This window comes from Gasterosteus aculeatus, chromosome 21, assembly GCF_964276395.1.
Source record: "Gasterosteus aculeatus chromosome 21, fGasAcu3.hap1.1, whole genome shotgun sequence".
In the NCBI taxonomy this organism is placed as follows: Eukaryota; Metazoa; Chordata; class Actinopteri; order Perciformes; family Gasterosteidae; genus Gasterosteus; species Gasterosteus aculeatus.
Genome location: NC_135708.1, coordinates 17,090,527 through 17,109,680, shown reverse-complemented (window position 1 = coordinate 17,109,680; position 19,154 = coordinate 17,090,527). Strand labels below are relative to the sequence as shown.

At 47.9% G+C, this 19,154-nt stretch overlaps 3 protein-coding genes across 3 annotated transcripts; 2 read left to right on the top strand and 1 right to left on the bottom strand.

Annotated features, from left to right (window-relative positions):
* Positions 1 to 37: 37 nt before the first annotated feature.
* On the bottom strand, positions 38 to 5,446 carry hacd1 (3-hydroxyacyl-CoA dehydratase 1). Its single transcript, XM_040167110.2, has 7 exons — positions 4,888 to 5,446; positions 3,314 to 3,431; positions 3,202 to 3,220; positions 3,011 to 3,099; positions 2,518 to 2,639; positions 1,292 to 1,470; positions 38 to 1,158 (listed from the first exon to the last, which is right to left on the bottom strand). The coding sequence occupies exons 1-7, from the start codon at positions 5,124 to 5,126 to the stop codon at positions 1,076 to 1,078; spliced, it is 849 nt and encodes a 282-aa protein (XP_040023044.2). The 5' UTR covers positions 5,127 to 5,446; the 3' UTR covers positions 38 to 1,075.
* A 29-nt stretch (positions 5,447 to 5,475) lies between these two features.
* LOC120811601 (transmembrane protein 236) lies at positions 5,476 to 8,458 on the top strand. The gene is made up of 4 exons (XM_040167107.2): positions 5,476 to 5,959; positions 6,096 to 6,168; positions 6,837 to 6,960; positions 7,365 to 8,458. The coding sequence occupies exons 1-4, from the start codon at positions 5,589 to 5,591 to the stop codon at positions 7,988 to 7,990; spliced, it is 1,194 nt and encodes a 397-aa protein (XP_040023041.2). The 5' UTR covers positions 5,476 to 5,588; the 3' UTR covers positions 7,991 to 8,458.
* Positions 8,459 to 9,455: 997 nt separating this feature from the next.
* Positions 9,456 to 18,805, top strand: mrc1a (mannose receptor, C type 1a). The gene is made up of 30 exons (XM_040167102.2): positions 9,456 to 9,656; positions 9,757 to 10,158; positions 10,934 to 11,107; positions 11,259 to 11,414; positions 11,502 to 11,615; positions 11,726 to 11,866; positions 11,953 to 12,135; positions 12,220 to 12,377; positions 12,462 to 12,578; positions 12,670 to 12,785; positions 12,943 to 13,091; positions 13,402 to 13,601; positions 13,684 to 13,799; positions 13,897 to 13,975; positions 14,069 to 14,213; positions 14,329 to 14,367; positions 14,790 to 14,953; positions 15,082 to 15,146; positions 15,278 to 15,378; positions 15,481 to 15,620; positions 15,784 to 15,892; positions 15,996 to 16,168; positions 16,292 to 16,397; positions 16,491 to 16,723; positions 16,806 to 16,971; positions 17,085 to 17,237; positions 17,317 to 17,433; positions 17,808 to 17,966; positions 18,050 to 18,082; positions 18,168 to 18,805. Exons 1-30 carry the CDS (start codon positions 9,587 to 9,589, stop codon positions 18,398 to 18,400), a joined length of 4,311 nt encoding a protein of 1,436 aa, XP_040023036.2. The 5' UTR covers positions 9,456 to 9,586; the 3' UTR covers positions 18,401 to 18,805.
* The last annotated feature ends 349 nt before the right edge of the window (positions 18,806 to 19,154 follow it).

Below are 19,154 nucleotides of genomic sequence, written 5' to 3'. Positions count from 1 at the left end.
CTACATGAGTGTGAAGGTCATCACAAAACTCTCCCCAGTATTTTAGAATTGAGTTTATTGATTTTTGCACAAAAAAAAGTAATTTTCACATTTCTATTCTTATGCTCTTGAAATATCATTTTTCCAGAGATTTTTGTTTTACTGTTTTTCTCCTCACGGACCCAGATTATAGACAAGTGTTGACTTTCTTCAATAACCGCGGACTACGCAACATTTCCTCTCAATCATTTCCCGTCCTGTTTGCCGCTTCAGCTGCACAGAAGAATGAGATGATCTCAAAAACAGCGGCTTTCTATCGACACGCACGCGAGATTCTTCCTGTTAGAAAACAAACCACAGCGACTGAAGACTGCGAGTGCTCACAGAAATCTGAATTAAAGCCTCACCTACAGCGGCCGATGGAAAAGCTTTCAGAAGACTCAAATTCATTTGACATAGTAAACATCAAAGCAACATGGAAGTGTGTTAAGTGTTAAGCTAAGAACACGTTATGTGAATAAATTATCTTTAAGAAATATGCTTACTATTAACCGCTCATTTCACATTGTATCATTTAAAAACGTACACAAAAGAAGCAGCATATTGTCTAAATGTAGATTTATTGTTGAGGTATGATTAAACTGAATATTTTCTTCTTTTTTTTTACAGCCAAGCTACTTCTGTATAAAACCTCTTTTGGTGGAATACACTTTAAAAAAAACTAAAAAAAAAACCGAACACAAGTGCCAATTGGGTCGACAGCGGGACGAGAGGAGACACGGCTTTCAAACTTCCTCCCCGTGCTTCACATTTCCCCGGAAGCCCCCTCGTCTGATGACGCGACGTCGGGCCTCGGTCTAACACTGGGACTGTAAACAAGTTTCTAATACCACCATTCAGATGATCCTGTGAAGACTTCGGATCGGCCAATATTATCAGCACTGGTGAACGCCTTTTCTTCCCGATGTTCCCTCTCGTCAGGCCTTTTTTCTTCATCCGCGCGATGAAGACCTGTAAGTGGGCCGGTGGTGCTAAACGGTGAGGCGGAGCTGGAGTGGGGCTGGTGAGGGCGGCGGCATCGGGCGGCGGTGGCCTTCTAGTCGTCCTTCTCCACTATGACCTCGCCGTGAAGCACCCTCCTCCTCTGCCGCAGCATGTGGAAGAAGAGCTGAGGAAACACTGGGCGAAATACACCGAGTCCTTTGTCAGTCGGGAAGAACGGAAGCTTTCTGAAGGTCGGAGGCCTTTTGGGCCTTTTGTAGCTTGTAGTCTCACGGAGCAGAAGAAGCAAGAAAAAAAAAATGCTCCTTACGTGGGATGTAGGACAACATGACGACGATGAGGCAGTAGTAGTAGTCGAAGGACACGTTGTACTTGTTGGGGAGCCTCATGGAGAACATTCCGGATCTGCGCACGAACGGCAGAGCGGCGTAGATGGTCAGCAGTTCCCCGGCGACTCCCAAGGGGTACAAGACGATGAAGAGGTTGTACCTAGAGGGGGGGACACGAGGCGCACGAGGTCACACACGCGGAACAGACACCCGCCGGATGTTGAGACAGTCACGTGCTTAGATGTGCGCTTATCATGCGTTCGGGCCCCAAGCGAGTGGGCGAACGCTTTTGATGCCTACGGTGCACAAGAAGCTGGTTTCACCTCTATAATCTATTCGGCAAACCGGCAACGTCACGTAGAGATGTGGTCCGTATTCATCATAAAACCGCCCTGTCCCCCCCCCCCGTCCCCTGCCCGTTCGGCGGAGACCCCCAGCAGAGGCGCGTCTTGGCGGGTGCGAGAGAAACGCCGGGCGAACATTCCATGACCAAAACAGATGGGTCTCAAAAGCACGAGCAGCTGAACATGAGCCGCTCGCCGGGGGCCTCGGCGTCTCCGGCGTGCTTTAATGAAAGCCGTGAAGGGTGTGTGTGTGTGTGTGTTTGTGTGGGAAGGGGGGGGGGGGGGGGGGGGGGGTTAGGGGGTTCGCGTTCTGAACCTCTCTGTCTGCAGAGACTTCTCTCATTGTGCTGACGTGACGGGTGTCACTGACGGACAGACGGACAGCTCGCCTTCCTGCCAGCGGCGTCCCGCACGGCGGCACGGAGGCCTCAATGACGTCACTCTAGGGCTGAGGGACGAGGTCACCGACCATCGCCAGACCGGTTTCCTGTGGCTTTACAATTTGTGGAAAGGTGTCGTTGTGGGGATTGTTTTCAGAGGTTAAAATCTGTTTTCTGTTTTACTGTCTCCACAGAGCTGCCGGAGCACAACGTCAGCAGTCAGTTCACACAACGGCTAACGAGGGGCAATGAACACACACACATGCTTCGCTTCTCTGTGTGAGCCGGCCGACACGAACACACACACACACACACACACACACACACACACACACACACACACACACACACACACACACACACACACACACACACACACACACACACACGCGCGAGGCTGAACTACTTCTTGACGTGAAGCCGGTTTAAACAACAGCGTCCGACACGTTAGGGATATTTCAGCGAGGGACGCGGCGTCTCCACCTGGCCCATTTGATGAAGTACGGCAGGTGGTGCAGCAGGTTGAATGTGTAGTAGGAATATCTGGTGATCTCCGTCACCGTCCACACAACCAGGAATAGGATTACGCTCTCTTCATTCTGGATCTTCATTGAGAAAAAGACACAGGCAGGCAGGCAGAGGAAGGAGGGAGTTTTTGAAACAAGGCGAACAAATGCAAATATGTGGAATACAAAATAAATAGAACTATAGCAAAGCACGTGGAGTCTCGATTTACTTTTTACATCACATGCATTAAATAGACACATAAAAGAAGATGGCTCATTTAATAAGATTTGTCCCAATGAACTCTGTAAGTTACTTTTATAACAAAACATTATCCACTGCAGGTGTGTGTGCACAATCATATTACATATTCATTTCTGTGCAAATCCGCCTCACGGACAGTAAAGAAAACCAAATGAAGTTGATGCTCCTCTCCATCGGTGGGATAACGGGATGGAAAACCCCTCCTCACCTGTCTGATGCTGTTGGTGATGAACCAAACCATGAAGATCCGCGAGCACACCTGCACCCCGGTGACGATCACGGAGGTCCTCACGATGCCTGCAGCGCGGCGGGAGAGAAAAGCCAGAGTTCACAGCCGCCGACACGCCGGCTGGTAAATGCGTTGAATTTGTCAACGTCACAAACAAAGTCCTCACGTACCTAACGCACAATGTCCCACCTGGAAGACGAGACACATCAACGTCAGTTACTTCTCTCGCCTACTTTTATCTAAATTGTTTATATCCCAGTGTGATTCCGCTGGAGTTCTTACCTCAACTAATGCAAAGGTCTGGAAGAACTTGAGTGTTCTGGCTATGCTTCTGTACAGACCCTTGTGTGTGCCTTTGTGGATGTAGAAGCGCATCATCGCCAAGGCCAAAACCAGCCACCTGCAGGACAGAGAAACCTGACAACTCAAAGGCTCCACTTGGTGAGAGACGGCAGAGGATAGAAGCTGAAACTGGTCCCGTTTAATGACTCATTACAGAAGACGGTCTCGCAGTTTGTTTCTCCAGAACCCAGTTTGTTTCTTTTTAACATGTTATGATGATCACAAATGACTTATCTAGTGAAATAAAGGTTAAATGAAACATAACGATGAAAGTATTGATTAATGAGAATGTGAAAGAACGTGAAAATCCTGTTATTCAACACATGTGCACGCTGCGTTTTCCAACACGGGAAATGCACAATTATTTGAAACTAAAACCTGCATCTTCTCCGTGTTCCGTTAAAAGCATGTTTGTCTCTGTTTTCTTCCGCAAAAGAGCTCGTGCACAATAAAATCTTCACTCTCGGTCCTTTTCCAACAACTTTTCCAAAACCATTTATTCATATTTATCAGCTTTTGAATCCTCACCGCTGTAGAAATAAGATCCTTTGCAAAGCAGACGGCAGCAACAGTGAAATCCAGCTTTCACGCGAATGCGAACGAGTTCTAATAATCTACCAGGATTTAACAGTAAAACCAAAAATCGGGGGCTTTAACCTTTAATACTGATGTATTCATCATACTATCAAACACTGCTGGGCCCACAAAAACCAAATCAAAACCTGCCAGATGACTCATTCATTCATGTGCAACATCAGTACCATTGTTAATGCATGTGGAATATAAAATATAAACGCTTCACCTCGTAAGTGGAGTCACGTGTCAAACCCTCAATACGAATCTACTCTAATTGTACTGAATTGCTTTTTTTGCATTTTACTCATCCAATCATACAGGTTTACTTTTAACTTACTTCTAGACTGTGGTATTGTTACAGTACTTCTTCCACCACTGGAGGCCTGTTATCCGTCCGCCACCGACCCGACAAACGATTGACAAGTGACGTGTTTTTAATTCCCATCTGGACAGTTTATATAAATAACCACAAATGTTTATTGTAGTTATTTAAAAAACAATAATAATAAAAGAACTGCACATTGAGCATTTCCGTGTCCCAGACCGGAGCTCCAGTGTCATCGCGCTCCGGCTAAACTTATCGCGGCCTCCGTGGGACGCGCCGCGTGCGCCTCGACGCCGACGTGCGCGCAGCCCTATTTGGACACGGCTGCAGCCCGAGCGCGTCGCTTCAACCAAAACACGATTCATTCATTTCACCAACACGCACGCACACGCACGCAAATCGCCCGCGCTCCTTTTGATCCTATGAAACATATGAAATTGTTCCATAAAAGTTTGCCACCGGTCGAGCGCGCCGGAGGGACCGTTTGGTCTCACCGCAGAGACGCGGAGTCCTAAAAACAGCAACATGCGCCCACAGTGTCCCAGGGAGCGGATCACTGGAACTTCTGGGGCTTTTTCATAACGCGGGGAGGGTGGGGGGGTAACGCACGTACCCGGCGGTCATGGCGATGTTGTAGAAGGTCAGCCATGCGGTGGCGATGGCGCTTTTTGTTCTCCTCTTGTTGTTGTTTTCCTTCTCCTCAACCGCACCGTCCTCCTCGCTGGACGCCATGGTACCGGGGGCAGGGTGGTAGAGGAGGGGGGGGGAGAGGTGGGAGGTGGGGGGCAGCTGACAGCTGGCCGGGGTGGGTACAGAGAAGAGCAGCAGGGTGACGCGCGTTCTTGTTATCATATTCCGCCACTAGGTGGCAGTGTTTGAACACGGTAACCGCCTCACGGGACGTTGCTGGGCCCGCGTACCTTTTGATAGTCCCTGACCTTGCTGTTGCTGTTGCTGTTGCTGTTGCTCTGGCTGAGTCCAGCACTTGTGTTTTGCTGGTTTTACAGAAAGAAAATACAGGGTAGAACTCATGCATGAAATGTTGAAGACGCAGGTCATCTGTTATCTGATCCTCGGCATCTTTGCAGCAGGGTGTCCAGCACCAAATGCTCCCAAGATGTCCGTAGGACCTTTATGTCCCCCGGGGTGCAGAGCTACACGGCCTTTTGTATAAAGAGAGCAAAGGCCCGGCCGCGTCCCCGTCACGGCGAGCCACACAAAGCCTACTGCAGTGTAAGCAGTTGGGGGTTCTAGCAGGGAGCCGCGCGAGCCGCGCGAGCCGCGGCGCGTGGAACATGCTAGCGGAGGCAGACAATGCGACGGCCCGAGGCCCGACCAGCCCTCGCAGGGACACGGGGCGCCTCCCCGCCCCCCCCCGTCTCCACCCCTGCTTTTTTTCCTGAGCTCCGCGGCATGGGCTCGGGGAGGACGCTGAAGTTCGCCCTGTGCGAGGTGCTGCAGTTCGCCGGCCTGTGCGCGCCGCTCTTCGTCGTCATGCAGCGGTTCGCCGGCATCGCCGCGAAGGTCAAGGCGTCGGCGAGGCCCCACGGGGACGGCGCCACGGCCTACTGGTTGATCGTGGCCTCCTCTATTGCCTACGTCACCTCCACCGCCCTGCTGGTCTGGGTACCCATGAAGTACATGGTCTTCGTGAAGAACAAGTTTCTCGACGGGAGGAGGAAGTGGTGCGTTCCTCCGGCCTTTGTCCAGGAGTCGGGGGAAGAGGGCGACCGAGCAGCGGTTTGGTCTGCGGCCGGTTGGGAGCGCAGCTGACTTGTGTTCTTTGCTCACATTCTTTACCTTCCTTTGTCTTTGTACCAGGAGGCCTGTGGCCCTCGTCTATGTGATCCTCTCGACGCTGCCCTGCTTCGCCTTTCTCGTCGCCAGCTCTAAGGTACGGCATCACGTCAGTTCATCTGTACGATGCTCATGAACTTTGACCCCCCCGTGGTACCATATTTATAGCAAGAGTCAGACTGTTACTGTTGATCCCTTAGTAGTGTATTAAGAATACTAAAATAATCTTCTTGAAATGATTCTTGTGAGTGGAAGCACAGTGTGTGATTGAAACGTAAGCGGTGATTTGTGAGGAGCCCTTTGGTTCTCAGGGGATGAATATGGATAAGGAGCTACTGATAAGCAGCTTGGGCCCTCTTCCTTTCCAAGCTGCCCTTGTCAAATCATCTGTGAATGAGGCACATTCTCACTTCCTGGCTGGCTGAGGCCCAGCTCCTATTTGCTGTTTCATGTGGAGCCTGAGCTGACCTTTTAACCTTTGCTTATCTGGTGTCTTTTACATGAGAGCCATAAATTCTGCTAAGAACACCAGCTTTTCTGCTTAAAGTGCCCTCTTGGCACAAAGTCCTGACTCAGCCTAAAACCAGCACTGCAAGAGACTTAAGCCCACAAACCCCGAACTAAGGGATGTCAGACACAGGTCCGATAATCCTTGCTGCCCTTTTTATTGACTTAACGAATTAACGCGTTCCATTTTGACATCAAGTGATTGGCTGTGAATGCTCCGGTGTGTTTTGACTAACGGTTCTCTGTCTGTTTGCCCAGGTTCAGCTAAATAACAACATGAAACATGATGCGTTCACAGAGCTCCCTGTCTCACTAGTCCTCTTCTCGCTCATCTGCGTTGACCTCGTGGAGAGGATACGCCACTGCAGGCTGACCGGCCAGGGTGAGCACCACTTACCGAGTGCGTCGGGTCACGCCTCCAGGAGACGCACGGCTATTTTATGCGCGTCGTCCAGAAGAGCCGGTTTCTTTGGCTCCGGGCCGGCAGTTGAACTGACCTTTTTTTTTTGCAACCGCGGAAGCGAGCAGGACGTTTGAAGCTCACTTCTTGCAACACGGTGCTGAAGTGACAGAACGTCAGTGTTGTTTTACTAAAGCGGGGAAACTGTCTCGGGACGTTTCCTCCACAACCGCTCAAAAGATCACCGGCTGCACTGTGATCACAAGTTCTGGTGGCGCTGTATTGTGTCTTAACAGATTTCTCGCTGACCAAACATCATTCAAACAAAAATCATGCCGAATATTATGATTAAAAAAAGGAACTCTTTTACTTTTCTCTGCCCTCAGCTAACGACGGGGAGAGAGATGCCCACATCCCGTCCTCTGTCCTCACTCACGTGGAGCAGGTAACACCCGTCGCCCCAGCTGTGCCCGGGCAGCCCGGGCCGGCGCCCCAGCACAACGACGGGAACCCCAGCGGGGCCGACGGGACGGCCGGCGATCCCGGGGGGCCGCCCAGCGTCTCCGGCCTGAGCTCGCGGTCGGCGAGCACCGCGGCGGGCCGCTCGTCCCAGTGCGCCCACGGGAGCCCGCCGAGGTCCCTGTGCGCCTGCGACCCCCGGGCCGACGTCTTCGTGGACAGCTTCATGTTCTGGATGGATACAGTGGAGATGGTGAGGGTGGCGGGACTCCCCGGCGTCTACTACTCGGGCTGGGTGTTCCCCGTCTACATCTTCAGCTTCCTGTCTTGCCTGCGCGTGGTGGCCATGCCCCAGAGCCCCCTGCTCTCCTCGCTCGGCGTGGCGCTGCAGGACTTCCCCTTCTTCTTTGTGCGCGTGGCCCTGGTCGCGTTCTTCGGCTTCGTCACACCCGTCCTCTACCTGATGAAGAACCTGTTGGTCTGCCTGGCCTTCGTCTATTTCAACTTCATGACCAGGCTGAGGGTCTTCAACACGGAGAGGATGTTCTTTTGAGAGCGGCGAAGACAGTTCAGCATTAAAACACGCGGCGGGAGCCACAGGCTGGTCCCGTCGGGAGGAACGCGGGAGGGTTCAGGAGGCGGCTGCACGGCCTCTTACAAATAACTGAAAGTTATAGTTTTAAGAAAAGCTGCTGCGGCCAAACCAAAGTATGAATTTGTGACACAGCAGAGATATCCTGTCCAAGTGCTTGATGGTACTTTTCATAAGCTAAAAGGGAGCTCTGAGACAATGTTTTCCCATAAAGGGCATCATTTGTGGTGTCACTCATTATTTAACTGTTTTACCCCTCACCAGGAATGACACTTTGTATACCTGTAATGTCATTTGAGATTTTATATCAGATTTCTTTTTTCTACCATCATTAAGTGCAGTGAATATGTACAAGCATGAATCCATGTTTATATTAGGTTTTTATTTCTGAAAGAAAAATAAAGTGTGCGTTTGTACCATTGAAACACATACATACAGAAAATGAGTTTCAGTTGTGTGAGTTTTCATGTATGTTGGAATAGCTCACATTTCTTTACCACTGCTGTCATTGGTCTGCAAAACAATCACCTGCTATTGCAAAGCACAAGAGGACTGCAAAATATTGATGTATATTGTTAACAGATTTATTTTCTAAAATCATCCTAGTCAACCTTGATAAACCGACTGTACACTACCGACACAACAACAAAAAGACACGTTGCAACCAGCCGGTGAAAATTGTTCAGCGTTTTGCAGATGAAGAGCCAGTTATTGTCTTTCTTGGTAGAATCCACAGAAGAGCTAAAAGTAAAGATATTATTGGATTTATATTGTTGATATGGCGAGAACCATGAAAACAAATGAACAATGATGTTGCTCCGATTATAAAGACAACTTAATAATAACTTTATAAGGTAAGTTAATATTGTTTGTTTTCAACTTCTTGGTTCGGTTATTTATAAATACAAACTAGACTGATAAAAATGTAAAGCCATGGTGAATGCATTACTTAAATACAACTCTAAATGCTGATTCCCCTATAAAAGTATGCTTAATTTTACATGATTAGTGAGTCACAAGTTTAACACAAAGTCGCAACCTCTACAAATGCTGTTTCTTTGCAATAATCCTTTGAGATTTTTTACATTATGTAATTTTGGTGTTGGATTTCAGTTCATTACTGCACAATTTGTAGCGTTAGACACAGCTTTGAGTCCATGCAAAGGTATTTGTCCCATTTCTGTGCACTATTAGGCATCTCTGCAGACGCTATAATGCCAACGTGGTCAGATGTCCACTTGCTTCCCCCAATAGGAAGCAGGATTTCCTCCCGTTATCCCTCTCGACTAACTTGTATCATCCCTGCACTCCTCACCCGAAGCCCCCGCGGACCCTCTGGGGGAAACTGTCCCACAAAAAACCCCTCACATCAGCAAACTGCTGACTATGACCAACCGTAGCAGCGCATGTGACAGGAAACCCATCGGTGGGATTAAGGGGGGAAAGCACCGTGTCTCTGTGTCATTGTCGCTCCTCAACACACACCTCAGCGCACACCAGACCACTTCTTTCATAACTGGAAAACTCTTCCACGATCACATCCACACCTCCAGGATAATGTCCCCCTGCTCTCATGTGGCTGTGGTCCTCGGCCTCCTGCATGTCCTCTGCGTCACTGCAGACATAGGTACGTACACCGGACACACGCTATCCCCTCGTGAGTAGAGTGTACGAGAGCGACTGGGTCGTAAAAACACTTTTGTTGAAGCTGTTTCCTTCTGCTCCAGACAGCGGCTCCTTCCTGATCTTCAACGAGAACCACAACAAGTGCATGAAGGTGGAGAGTGCCACGTCCATGACGGTGGCCCCCTGTGATCCTCATGCCAAGAACCAGCAGTTTCGATGGGCCTCCGAATCGCGCATCCTCAGCTTGTCCCTCAAGCTCTGTATGGGGGCCACACAGATTAAAGACTGGGTGAAGGTGCTCCTCTTTGAATGTGACGAGAGCAGCAACCTCCAACATTGGCAGTGCAAGAATGAGACCCTCTTTGGCCTTAAAGACCAGGACCTGCACTTGAACTGGGGCAACAAGAATGAGAGGAACATAATGATCTACAAGGGCTCAGGGCTGTGGAGTCGCTGGAGGATATTTGGCACACAGGAGGACCTTTGTTCGAAGGGTTTTCAAGGTAGGAATTGTGGGAACACGATCAATTTCAATAAAGAAAGCTCCGATAGTGTAAATATTATTAATTATTATTAGTATTCATAAAAGTTGGACGGGTGATTTTGAAAGTCCAGCTATGGGGTTTTTCTGCAAAATCCGCCCATGTCAGATATGTCCTTTTTACATTCTGCATATTTTCATTTTTTACCAAGTAGAGTCTGCATTGTAGAGCGAGTAACGATCCGTAGCCGTAGACTATGTGTAAAGAAACATCTCAAACTGTTAGTGTTACATGATCTGAGATTCTGTTTGACTTGTATTTTCAAAACCCAATTAAAATAGAAAAGGGCAGGTTATGGTCCATATAAAGTCTGAAAAAAGTTCACTATACTTCCCTCCTGTGCACATGCTGCCCCTCAGCTACAAGGGTAGGTGACAGTGTGAGAGAGGCCCTTCTTTGACATGTCGCCACCTTTCTGCATCAAACAGGTCCATTAAGACATTGTTCTCGTTATTTTCTAAGAACTTGACTGGCCGCCACAGAGGCTTGAAAATGTATTCTCATTAAACCCCGTTCAGAGCTTGAACGGTGAGCTCGGCTTTCTCCCCAACATCAGTGAATGCTTCAGACAGATTCCTGAGTCTTTAAAATAACCTTGCAGGAGAGTCTCTGTCAGGTCAACAATCGCACTTGTGTCCAGTGTCCTGGTCAAAGGTCCACACACGTTTAGGCTGCTGATTTGCAGGCTTTGTGCGTGTTTCGGTCATCTTTAACTTCACGCTCTGTGTCTCCTCAGAGGTTTTCACGATAGGGGGCAATGCCTTTGGAGGACCCTGTCAGTTCCCATTTAAGTTTCAGGAGAAGTGGTACGCCGAATGCACAAAGGACGGCCGCACAGATGGACAGCTGTGGTGTGCAACGGAGCGAGATTACGACAAAGCCAAGAAGTGGGGCTTTTGCCCCAACACAGGTAAGAAGCATCATCAACAGCCCTCGGAGAGCTGATCTTTTTCAATCCTCTTTCGTTTGTCTTATTGTTCCCTCGCTGTCCTTAAAATCCCTTCACCCCATTCTTCGGTTTACTCTCACCTTTAAATCGTTGCGTCTCGACCCCAATGCAGCATCCTCGGGTTGGGACAACGACCCGGTCACGGGGGTTCAGTATCAGAGGAACTTGGGGTCAGTGTTGACCTGGTCCCAGGCCAGGAAGAGCTGCCAGCAGCAGGGAGCCGACCTCCTCAGCATCGTGGAGCTACACGAGCAGTCGTACATTTCAGGTACAGAGTCAACCCGCGAGTTCCACAATGTCGTGTGCTCGACCTGACAAAAAACACATCTGCGTTGCGACGTTTGTCTCGACGCAGGGTTGATAGATACTTTGGGGACGTCTCTCTGGATCGGTCTGAACAGCTTGGATTTTGAGAGCGGATGGCAGTGGAGCAACGGGAACCCGTTCAGATATTTAAACTGGGCTCCAGGTATGTGAAGACTTGTACTGCGACAGGGGCAGGGCCTTAGCACCGCATGCTGACAACAGTGAGCTACAGTCAGCTACTGACCGTTAATGTTGGACGAATGTTTCCGATAGGTCATCCGTCGTCGGAGCCCGGACTCACCTGTGCAACACTCAATGCTGCCAAGGCCTCAAAATGGGAGAGCAACGTGTGCACCAAGAAACTCGGTTACATTTGTCGCAAAGGAAACTCGACCAGTCTGCCGCCACCACCAAGTAAACAACACCGCAGCTCCCAAATCATCCGGCTTTACTAGAGCGAGTCGGAATGTGTTCCCAGCGCCTTCGGTTTCTCTCCTCAGACAAAGACCAGCCCAGCTTCTGCCCCAGTCACTGGGTCCCATACGGGGGGAACTGTTACTACCTGCAGAGGAAAAAAGAGATGTGGAAGGACGCTCTGGCCGCGTGTCACAAGGACGGAGGAGATTTGGCCAGCATACACAATATAGAAGAGCAGAGCTTCATCCTGTCTCAGTCTGGATACTGTAAGTGTGCAGTAATAATGGCTTTTACGAGCCCCCCCGTGTGAGGAATGGTGCCGCATTAACGTGTGAACTTAAACCCGCCAGTGCCGACAGACGTGCTCTGGGTTGGCTTGAATGATCTGAAGAACCAGCTGCTGTTTGAATGGTCCGATCAGTCCCACGTGACCTTCACCCAGTGGCAGACCGACGAGCCGTCTCATCACGCCGGCCTCCAGGAAGACTGCGTCGTCATCAGGGGAAAGGTAACGAACGCGAATGGTGACGGGCGGATGGAGCGATGACTTGAGCTGGTGCTGTTCTGAGCTGCTGAATGTGCCCCGAAACAGGACGCCAGGTGGGCCGACCGCATGTGCGAGAAGACGTACGGATACATCTGCAAGAAGAAGGCCTCCACCAGACCGGCTGAAGGCGCCCAAGAGGAAGCCAACCCGGGCTGCAAGCTGGTGAGGGATTTCATTCAATGTGGCCACCATGCAACAAAGCTTTTAGCGGATTTCGTCTCATTCTGTTTTTGTTTTTTTAAATCTTCACAAGGGCTCAATCCGATTTGGTTCTTATTGTTACAACGTTGGATCTGAGACCAAAACCTCTGATGAGGCAAAGCGGGCGTGCTCAGCGGCTGGTGCTCACCTGGTGGATGTGGCTGACAGGTATATCATTTTGCGTTGCCCCATATTGTAGTGTAGTGAAAAGTTTGTCTGTGAAATTTTGCTTCACTGAAAGTGAAGATTAACTTGCACTTAATCCTAAAATCTTATTTTGAAAAAATAACTGCACCCATTTCTGCTTTGACGTGTTTTCACGCAGATACGAGAATGCCTTCTTAATCAGTTTGGTGGGTTTGAGGCCAGAGAAGTATTTCTGGACAGGTTTATCCAACACAGACGACATCCACACTTTCAAGTGGAACACCAGAAGAAAAGTCACGTTCACTCATTTCAATGTGGACATGCCAGGTACAGCACACGTTAGCTGTCCTACACATTGTGTGTTCTGTTCATTTATACATTACATTTTGACTGGAAGGTTAGAGGTTTTACTTTTAACTGCGCTAAAAGCATCAGTCAGTGTTTTTAAATGCCCGCAAAACTGATCCTGTTTACCATCTGCCTTCACTGCAGTTTACTTTAGTGCAAATGTTAAAGCATATTAACTCAAAGCCTTCATGCAGCCCCACGAGATATTCACTCTGGATCTCAGTACTTACTCCATGACACCTTCCTTGGTTGTAATGATTTGCATTTCTTTGGCCGCGTTCACCAAAAGACCGAAACCAGGGATGCGTTGCCATGACGACTGGTGTTTTTGCTGGACTGTGGGACGTTGTCAGCTGCAGCAACAAGGAGAAGTACATCTGCAAGAAGCCAGCAGAGGGTGTACCTGTGACAACGGTCCCACCCACCACCATCCCCTTGAGCTGCCCGCCCGGGTGGACCCCCGCTGGCAAGAGGAGCGTCTGCTTCAAAGTAGGAGGACAAACCGAACTAATGGAAAAATGGTGTGACTCTGAGTACCCTAATCTCTTTCTTTTTCCGCTCATTTAAAAAGGTTTACAAAAAATCAACGGCCGAGAAGAAAAGTTGGCAGGAAGCGCAGGATTTCTGCAAGGACATCGGAGGGCAGCTCATGAGCGTACACACTGAGGAGGACCTGAGCAACGCTCGGTACGTTACCTTTATTTTTACATACATCAGTATTTTTTTGTATCATGCTACTCAACCATTCAAGCAATCTGTGCTGTTTTTTCCTGCTGTCATAAAGGCTTCAGTCTGGAGATCCAGCCTGGATCGGCCTCCGCCTCGGCACCAATGCAGCTTTTGAATGGGTCGATGGGTCACCTGTATGTAGCACACAATGGTCGCCATGGTCTTTGCTCACTGTTCTTCTCAGCCCTGCACTAAGTATGTGTATTTCCCTCAAAACTGTGATCTAGTTCGGCTTTTCGAACTGGGACTTTGGGGAGCCAAACAACCACAATGACAACGAACACTGTGCAGAGGTCCGGTCTTACTACGGGCGGCACTGGAACGATGCCTTCTGTGAGAACTACAAGGACTGGATTTGCCAGATCGGCAAAGGTAACAGCGGCCGGTCCGACCATGGAGCAGCAGCTCACACAGAGATCACGGAGATTTGTGATATTTGAGCAGGGCCTTGCCCATCGTTGAGACCTCATGGTTCTTGTACTTTCAGGTGTGACTCCCAAACCCGAGCCTGTCCTAGTCGAAACAGGTACATTTCAGCGATGGCTTCTCACCCACTTCACTTCTTTCTGGTTCAACAATCCTCCTTTCAATCATTCTAGCAGCCTTACGTATAATGTCAGTCGGTCCACCCATGTGGGCCATTTCAATTATGAAGCAAATTACAGTGAAACTTTGTTCAAGCAATAATGGTCTTAAAAGTATAAAGCCCCATGACGATGGTGATCTACTGACATTTTTGGGCATTTAGGACATTGATTTATGACGATATACTTAGAAAGATAATACTGTTACCATCAGCCTCAGCTGAACTTTGTGTTTAGTGTGAATGAAAACATGTAGGTAAACATTAAAAACTTTGCATTAGCGTTAGCATTTAGCGCAAACTGTTTGCATGGCTGTAGACTTGCATCTGAAAGACATCTGATAACAATTTGCTTCTCTTGACAGTATACAACACCACCGAGGATGGCTGGTTTATATACAACGACACACAATATCTCGTAAACGAGGACGATCTGGACATGGAATCTGCTAGAGACGTCTGTAGGAAGAGCTTTGGTGATCTCGCTGTCATCACGGGGGAGAGTGAGAGGAAGTTCCTCTGGAAACTGGCAAGAAATTCTTAACACCCTTTTCCTAAATAAAGAACGTATCATGTTTTTAACATGGTGGTAAAATCCCCGGAAGCCTTTTGACTTAACTTTAATGTAATGTTTCTCTCACGACGATGTTCCGACAGATAGCAAAGGGCGACAAAGGACAGTACTTCATCGGCATGACCGTGAATTTGGATAAATCGTTCAGGTGAATAACACCACATTGTTGAGGCAGACTGTTACTGGCTCCCTTTAGCCAGCCGTCAAATTTTTGTCTGAAACTGTTACAAAACGTTCTAATTCCTGACGCATTATTCATCGTTTCCTCTCCATTTTCAGCTGGGTGGATGGAACACCTGTATCATACACTTCATGGGAAAATAATGAGCCCAACTTTGCTAATAATGACGAACACTGCGTGACTACATACAGAGGCTCGGGTGAGTCTATCACTCGATTTCAGAAATCAAAGCTGAGGCTGAATTGTAATGATATTATTTTCATTATTTATTCGTTTTTCTCTATAAACTCCCCACATATAGGACGCTGGAATGACATTAACTGCGGCATGGAACATCCTTCCATTTGCAAAAGAAGCAGCAATTTCATCAACGCAACAATGGCTCCAACCCTTGTTCCTAAAGGAGGATGTGCACCGGATTGGCTCGCTTTCCAAGGAAAGGTATATGATAACTGCTCACATCGCAGATTACTCCCAAAACTAGATTGGAACTCCTACTCTTACTTTCAGGAGATGAACCGTACCTGAATCTGTTCTGGTAAAATGTGTTTCACACCTGGCTTTTGTCGTACTAACACGCTCTGTGCAAATCTTGTTTACGCAGTGCTACAAAATAGTCATGGGGGAGGACAATAAGAGCTGGCAGGATGCCAGGAAGTACTGCATTAACCAGGGAGGAAATCTGGTTTCTATCACCAAGGAGAGAGAGCAAGGCGAGCGTTTTTCTTTGTGATTTTTCTTGTGACACAAAACAACGGACGTTTAAAAAAAAAAAAGATGTCGTGGTTATCGATGAGTTGTGTCTTCTTTTTCTAGCATTCCTGACAACGCAGATGCTGGGATACAATGGAAACCTTTGGATCGGCATGAACGACATCAACTGGGAGAAGCACTTTGTGTGGACGGACGGCAAAGCGATTTCGTACACCAACTGGGCGAAAGGGCAACCGACGTCAGTGCCCGACGGGGGTTATTCATTTGAGATGGAGGTTAATTCCACTTAAGCTTCTTTATTAGAAAACCTTCTCTGCCATAACAAAAGAACTTTGAACATCCCCGGCTTCAGAAATGTGAAACGTCTACATGATGGACGTTTACTTTCTGTCTGACAGACGTTTGACTGTGTGATCACTGTGGGAAGCAGCTCCAAAATGACTGGATTGTGGAAGGTGGAGGACTGTGAATCCAAACACGGCTTCATCTGCAAAAGAAATATTGGTGAGCAAAACCACATCAACATGAGTTACGGTAATTCTGGAAGCCGTTTTTTCAGCTTAAAGTTTATTTTTTCATGGTGCCCTTTTTACAAAGACTCTCAGATTGAGGTCCCAGCCACGACTGTGTTACCAAAGGCTTTCCAGAAGCTTGGCAACGACTCCTACAAGCTGGTGACCCAGAAGATGAAATGGGACGAGGCGAGGCGGCAGTGCCTGGCAGACGATGCGGATCTGGCCAGTGTCCTGAACCCTGTCGACCAGGCGTACCTCACCTTGCACATTTCCAAGCACAACGAGCCCGTGTGGATCGGCCTCAACAGCAATGAGGTAAAAGGTTCTACCTCTTGCTGGTCGCCACTGGTTTAAACAATATAACTTTTTTTTTATAAGATTTTTGTTTTTTTCGCAGACTGGTGGCCGTTTCAAGTGGATTGATAACTGGCTCCTACTTTATGCAAAATGGGGCACAGATGAGCCTAAAAATAACTATGGCTGTGTGTACGTGGATGTGGACAAAACATGGAAGACTGCACCATGTACCAACAACTACTATTCCCTTTGCAAGAGGTCCCCAGGTCAGACATCCATCCCGATCCTGTTAGTTATCCTGCACAACAACTACTACAACTACTGTACACTGCCAAATGCTAACAATGGCTAACAAACGGTTGTCCGGTCTCTTTCTCAGTCGTAGCGCCCCCTGAGCCCCCACAAATGCCCGGTAACTGTCCAGAACCAAAGAAACAAATAACCTGGATACCCTTCAGAGGCCATTGTTATTTTTTCAGGAGCTCAGCGGTGAACAAATGGGGCCATGCCTCAGTTGAATGTCTGAAAATGGGTATGTTAAGAAGAATTTTCCCTAACAAATTACAGTTTGTATGCATATACAATTTTCACAGCATGCAATTGTTCATCAGGTGCCTCTCTGGTGAGTATTGAGGACCCTCAGGAGAGTCTGTTCATACAGCAGAACCTGCAGCTTCTGCACGACGAAGCCAAATCCTTCTGGATCGGCCTCTACAAGACCGACGAAGGTCAGCTGGTCGTGCAATTATTCTTCCTAACGTGTAAAGAAGTTAAGCACTGTCCCGATTCCTAGTATTGGAATTGACTTTTTGAAAACCACAAGTTATACAAGAGGGTGGAGCTTAGTTAAACCGAACATTGACTAACATATTTTAAAGCTATAATTTTTCCCACAGATGTTTGATGTTTGATGTGGTAGCAACCAGTCAATCACTGGGTTGCTATGCCCAAACGCAAAATGTTTTATTGTCTATTTCACTCCAAATGGGGACATCATTCACACGTCTTTTGTGAAGCATAGGACACTGAGCTCTGTGACTAGGTGAGAAGACGCATATGAGCTGAAGTTTTCTGATTAAAGTAACGAGCTTCCCTGTTCCAGGCGGGTGGATGTGGATCGATAACAATGTTGTGGACTATGCCAACTGGAGATCAGGAATGCCTAACAAAGGTTCATGTGTGTACATCAACTCCGAGGACGGACGGTGGGTCACACACAACTGCGAGAGATACAAGTCTTACATCTGCAAAACAGCTAAAGGTAAATGGAACCAACTGTTTTACGACAGGTCTAACTTGACCCATCGGTCACTTATATGGAGCCTTTATTCTCTTTTTTTCCAGTTATTGCACCCACAGAAAAACCCCCATCCGTTGGTAAGTTCTCAGACCATCATATTTCAAACATAAGGGTACAAACTCCAGTTACGTAACTGTACTTCTTTATATTTTGCCTCCGCAGCCCAAGTGGTTAAAGAAGCTTCTCACGGGTCTGCCGGCATCACCGTCGCCGTGGTGCTGGCTGTCATCGCCGTGGTCGGGATCGGTGCCTTCCTGCTCTTCCGCAGACGGACGGCCATCCCTGTTCTGGGAGAAAGCACCTTCGACAACAAGCTGTACTTCAACAATCCCATCCGAGCTCTTGTAGACACCAAGGGTTTGGTGTCCAATATGGAGCAGAATGAACAGGCGTAGGAAGATGTGAGGATGAATGATTATTACGCTTATTCTTCATTTTGGTTTACTTCACTGGGAAGTGAATCTCAAGCAAACACTGTAATACTTTCCATTTAAAGAGTGTAGGATTTTGTTAATTAGTGTATAATAAATCATACAAGCACTGACATTGCACTTAGTGAACTAGGGACAAGATAATATGTGAACGATCCAAAACAAATACTTCATGATTATGTGATGTGTTAAATCTGTACAGTTTATTTTTTAATTTTAATAGATAATGAGGAGCATTTGAAGAGCAGACAATGGTTAGGAATCACGACGGGTGAAGATGTTTTATCAGTACAATTATCAGACTGTAAGTCTATTTATGCCTTACAACTTGTAAATAAATTCTTAATTAAAAAAAAAAGCAAAACAAAACAGAATCTTTGTGTCAGGGTCTGTCAGGGGTGCGGGTGGAAGGCAGGACTCAAATGCAGACTTGCAGGAAAACAAAAGACTTTAATAGTCACAAGAGTCAAAAAACACAGGAACCGGGGCAAACGCACACAGGCAAGAGACTACGGCGATCCAAGACGAAAGACAATGACGCGACAAGTGACACAGGAGACACACTGCTTAAATACACAAGGGAGGTGCAGGTGATTGGACACAGGTGGAAACTATTAGAGGAACACAGGGGATGACGAGACAAGGCAGGAAGTGAAGTTACCCGGGGACACGAGTGGCAGAAAACTACAAAATAAGACAGGAAGTGAACCACACCGTG

Coding starts and splice junctions, on each gene's coding strand:
- LOC120811601 (XM_040167107.2), top strand. CDS start 5,589: ATGCGACGGCCCGAGGCCCGACCAGCCCTCGCAGGGACACGGGGCGCC. Junction 6,169..6,836: donor TTCTCGTCGCCAGCTCTAAG/GTACGGCATCAC, acceptor CTGTTTGCCCAG/GTTCAGCTAAATAACAACAT. Junction 6,961..7,364: donor CTGCAGGCTGACCGGCCAGG/GTGAGCACCACT, acceptor CTCTGCCCTCAG/CTAACGACGGGGAGAGAGAT.
- mrc1a (XM_040167102.2), top strand. CDS start 9,587: ATGTCCCCCTGCTCTCATGTGGCTGTGGTCCTCGGCCTCCTGCATGTC. Junction 11,616..11,725: donor ATATTTAAACTGGGCTCCAG/GTATGTGAAGAC, acceptor TGTTTCCGATAG/GTCATCCGTCGTCGGAGCCC. Junction 13,800..13,896: donor GAGGACCTGAGCAACGCTCG/GTACGTTACCTT, acceptor GCTGTCATAAAG/GCTTCAGTCTGGAGATCCAG.
- hacd1 (XM_040167110.2), bottom strand. CDS start 5,126: ATGATAACAAGAACGCGCGTCACCCTGCTGCTCTTCTCTGTACCCACC. Junction 2,640..3,010: donor TCACCAACAGCATCAGACAG/GTGAGGAGGGGT, acceptor TTCTCAATGAAG/ATCCAGAATGAAGAGAGCGT. Junction 1,471..2,517: donor TACTTCATCAAATGGGCCAG/GTGGAGACGCCG, acceptor CCCCCCCTCTAG/GTACAACCTCTTCATCGTCT.